The 4,612-nt window shown below is 48.4% G+C and overlaps 1 protein-coding gene across 1 annotated transcript; it reads right to left on the reverse strand.

Moving 5' to 3' along the window:
- On the reverse strand, nucleotides 1-4,155 carry IER3IP1 (immediate early response 3 interacting protein 1). Its single transcript, XM_062018428.1, has 3 exons — nucleotides 4,010-4,155; nucleotides 2,263-2,364; nucleotides 1-1,641 (listed from the first exon to the last, which is right to left on the reverse strand). The coding sequence occupies exons 1-3, from the start codon at nucleotides 4,098-4,100 to the stop codon at nucleotides 1,586-1,588; spliced, it is 249 nt and encodes an 82-aa protein (XP_061874412.1). The 5' UTR covers nucleotides 4,101-4,155; the 3' UTR covers nucleotides 1-1,585.
- Between the last annotated feature and the right edge of the window lie 457 nt (nucleotides 4,156-4,612).

The raw sequence follows: 4,612 nt of genomic DNA on the forward strand, positions 1-4,612 counted from the left end.
TTAACTTAGAAATCCAGACTTTATTTACAATTTTTTTTCATTGTTTGACACAACAGCACACACTTTAGTCATTAAGATGTTGTAAGATGAGAAACAAAACCTGTTTTAAAGTAATGAAACTACCAGGTTCCCATTAATCTTCCCCACTTTAAAAATAACCCAAAACATTTCAGCAGAGGAAGAGATGTAAAACTTCTAACTTTTCTATAAAGGTAGGTGAGAATCTGCTGCTATTCATCCAGCCTTGCTATGTAACATCAGACCTAGCCCAGCAGTGAAGGGAAGTTGTAGCGAGGCAGGGGTCAGTCTGTTCTCCGTAGGAACAAGCAATACAACAAAAGGAAATGGCCTCAAGTTGCCTGAGGGGAGGTTCGGGCAGGATTTGAGGAGGAATTTCTTTGCTGCAAGGGTTGTCAGGCACTGCAAGGGGCTGGAGGTTGATGCTGCAGTTAGGGAAATGGTCTAGTGACTGACAGGGCTGGGACAAAATTCTTAAAAGCCTCTTCCAGCTGAAACAATTCTACAATTCTATAACGAGGACGACATCTGTACCAAAGCAGTTGGCAAGATTCTCTGTGACCAAACTGCATGGTCACACCCATGGTTTCCATTTCGAAGTTGTTCATTTAACAAAGAAAGATGGAGGGTGGGGGAAGAAGCAGCAGTAAGAGAAGCTGCACATTTGTTTTTGGTTTTTTTTAATCAAAGAAATCCTGTGTTTTCCCAAGAAGCCTGGAATACAAATGGCTCTCAACTTCCAATAACACTTAATCCCCATGTGGAAGTTTAACACACAAAAGAGAAAAGCAGTATTATTAAAAAAGTATTAACAAGCCCAGACAGAATGGTTACAAATGCTCATCACAAACACAACATGATAGTCTGAAATTAACAAGAGTTGCCCAGCTTCAGGTACAGCTTTTTTTTTTTTTTGGGGGGGGGGTGGGGTGGGGATGGATTTTGTATAACAGTTGCAAACTATTTTCAACTTGAGCGTGAAATGGTATTGATTTTAAAAGCTGATAAAAGATCAAGAGAAAAATCCCAGTCTCAATCCAACCAGGAATGTTCTAGGTGAGCCGAATCAGGATTTTACCCAGCTGGTTTCATCTCCCTCAAGGTCACAACTGTACTTTAACAATTTATCATTCCAATAATTGTTGTTCTCTTCAACAGTAGGGTGGTGGTAACTGAAATATACTGAAACACTGTCATTTTTCTTAACTTAAAATATATGTTGGGAAGTGTACTGATGGAAATTTCATCCCTGAGTAACTAGACATTTAAAAGCCACATCCCACCAACAATGACTGTGATACATCACAGTATGTCCTCTTAAATAGTCAGTGGTGACAGACCTTGTCCTGGTCCAATGTACTCGCAGCACTGCTGCATGGATCCCCTTATCTCATTTGATGAAACCATGAGGGAGCGTTAGGGAGGAGGGTAACTAGGAGGAAATGTCTTTTATTATTTGAAGTTGAGCATCAGATCGACAGCTTAAATCGTGCTGGGTCCCAGAGAGAGATGACAGTCAGCGACTTGCTTCTTTGGATGTCCAAAAGATTTCCAGGATGGGTAATCTTCAGCCAAACAACAGGAGGAAAACGATTGTAATGGAGTTCACCACTATTAATGGCACTGTGGAGAAAAAGCAAAAAGGCAAAGAGAGGGGATTGTGAACATTTTCATTTCAGTGCCACAGCGTGATCTCAGGATATTACCTTTTAAGGAGCAAGACCAATCAACATGTTAAAAATACAGTGGATTTCCTTAATCCAGGTACTAGTGGAAAGAGCCAGGATCAAAGCCTGGGATACTAAAAGTTTAAAAATTACAGGAAGCAACAGCATTAGGGACATGGCACTGGCCATGACAGTGTTTGGTTAAGAGGTGGACTTGATGAGCTCAAAGGTCTTTTCCAACCTCAACCATTCTGTGACTAAATTCCTACCACCAAGTACTTCCCTTGAAGTCAAACTTAGGCAAGGTGAAGCTCATTGCGAGCTCTGATCACCAAGCTGCCCCCCAGCTCCCAGACTCTGAGGAAACACAGGGCAGAGCAGTGTTGCCAGTGTTGGGAAATGTTTTACACAATCAGTGTCCTCCCACACAGCATCCACGCGTGAGGGAAGGACAGGCTGGAAATGACAAGGAGAAACAGCAGCTTTTGGTAAAACAGTAAAAATCCTGATGTTACTTCCTTAAGGCCCAGAAAGAAAACTTTACAGACAATATTTTAGTGAAAGGTTGTCACCTCACCTCTCATAACGGTTCGTATGGATCGAATGAGGTTTATTAGCTGAGCTTTAATTCCTGGTTCCTCGCCAAACCCTCCAATCCTTTGATCGCTTCCCCAGCCAACTGCAGCACATAAAAAACAGCCAGAAGTGTCAGAAAAAATGCCCCCAAACCACACAATACTCCCAACAAACGCCATCAGCAGTACTAATGAGTGGCCGATCCTGAATCCTGGAACACTGGAAAGGAAAACTACACGGCAATTCACTTTTTTTCATGATCAGCTTTTCAAAACAATACACTGAAAACTGTTAAAGCCTTTAACGAAGGCAGTAGTAACAGATTAACTTTTCTGTAGAGGAAAGCCTGAACTTTTTAATATGCCACTGCTCCTAGTGTGCCAGACAAACGAATGCCATTATTTGGGCTTCGAAAACCACCACCTGCCAAAACAAAAACACACAAAACCAAAAGCTAGTCAAAAAAAAAAGGAGACAGACTACATCTGCCCACAGCCCTTCAGCAGATAATAAACCAGGAAGCAGTTATTGGCCATCAGGTTATGGTCAGCCCAAATCCTGAATCAGTAGGATGCTTTTTGTAGCTCTGTAAAAAAATAAAAGAGACTTTTCAGGGCATGATGGACATGCTGAAGTTCTACAAAGCGCTTTGGGGCAGAAGCCCTTCCCTACCAGCTGCAGGGAGGCTGAGGATGTGGCCCCTGTGCCAGGATGAGGGATTTCTGAGTCCTGATAGCCACAGCCCTAGGCAGGGATGAGAAGAACAGCAAAGGGAGCAGCTCTCAGTATCCAAACTTACCCAGAAGAGCCTGCCAGTTTTTTTTTTTCCTCCAGACTTAACTTTTGAGTGATTTTTTCCCCCCTTTTCTTGTCTCTGTCTCTTGCTCTGCTGGCAGCAGCAGGCTGAAGGCACCGCATGAGTCCTGTCCCTCACCAGCTACTGCTTCCCACTCACAGAGAGCTCACAGTTATTCCCACATCTTCCAAGTTACCTGGGGCCAGCGAGAGTGGCTTCACTGATCTTGGCCTGACATCTTCCTCTACCTCGAGCTGCTGCTCACCAGGAGAGCAACAGAAAACCTCAAACCAGGTAGATCCCTCATACTAAATCCCAGCAGGGAAGGGGAGGAAGGCATAACTATCATTACTCCTCCCAAAAATCCTGGCTCCAGGAAAATGGGGAAAACTTGGATCATCGGTCATTTGGGGTTTTTTTTCCTGTGGCTTTGCTGAGGTTTGTGTCTGTGGCTTTGCTGCATTTTGTAGGGTTTGCTTTTCGAGGGCAAGGATCCACAACCTTGGGGATCCTTCCTCAGCACTGCAGAACCGTGAAGGTCCAGAGTTTGAGCAGTGCCATCTCATCAACAAAGAAAAAAGGCATAAGATGAAAGAAATCACCTCCAGGATGCCGCACGGCCTCGATGTGCGGCATAAACGGAGGTGAAACGGTACAAAAAGAGAAACAAAATTACGTGAAAGACAAAGGGAGGACACGAGCAACGTCAACCACACCGGCAGCAAATCCCAGCTTCAGCGCGGAAACCTGCACGAAACGTTCAACACCGGCACGGAGACGCTGCGAGGTGGCGGGGGAAGGGGGGGAACGGGAGGCCCCGCCGGGCTGGGCTCGGCCAGGCGGGGGAAGGGGAGGGAAACGAGAGGGAAGGGGAGGGACGCGTCGCCGCGGCCTGTCCCGAGCCGCCCGCGGCCGCTGCCCTCCCTCCCCGCCGCGGCCGCCGCCGGCTCACCGTGTCGGAGGAAGCGCTCTTCGTGCAGCACGGCGATGGCGTTGAGGATGAGGAGCGAGGCCTGCAGCAGTGAGTACAGCGTGAACGCCATGGCCCGCGCCCACAGACGCCGCCGGGCGGGAGCCGGCGCCCGAGCGGGACGTGGCGGGGCGGGGCCGCGCAGCCGTGGCCGGGCGCTGGCTCCTGCCGCTCGCCCCGCCCCGCGGGCTGCCGGCGCCGCCGCTTCGCTCCGCGGTGAGCACGCAGTGATTCAGCTCCATCGGTGACTGTCCGGTCTTCAGAGGAGGGGGAGGTGGCGGGGGAGCGGCATCGTGGAGTGGGGCTGTCGGGTAGCGCTCAGGGACAGCACCTGCGGATCATCCAGGATCAGCTGGGTCGGTCAAAAGCATAAACCACTTTATATCAACCCGTGTAAGTGTGTGGGTCGAGCTGGGGGGAGAGGTTGATCTGTGTGAGAACAGGAAGGCTTCGTAAAGCTCTGGGCAGGCTGGAGCGAGGGGCTGATGGCAATGAGATGACATTCAGCACAGCTCAGTGGCAGGTCCTGCCCTTGGGCCACACCAACCGCTCCAGGCTGGGCCAGAGGGGCTGGAAAGCTGCTGC

Source organism: Colius striatus, chromosome Z (assembly GCF_028858725.1).
Source record: "Colius striatus isolate bColStr4 chromosome Z, bColStr4.1.hap1, whole genome shotgun sequence".
In the NCBI taxonomy this organism is placed as follows: Eukaryota; Metazoa; Chordata; class Aves; order Coliiformes; family Coliidae; genus Colius; species Colius striatus.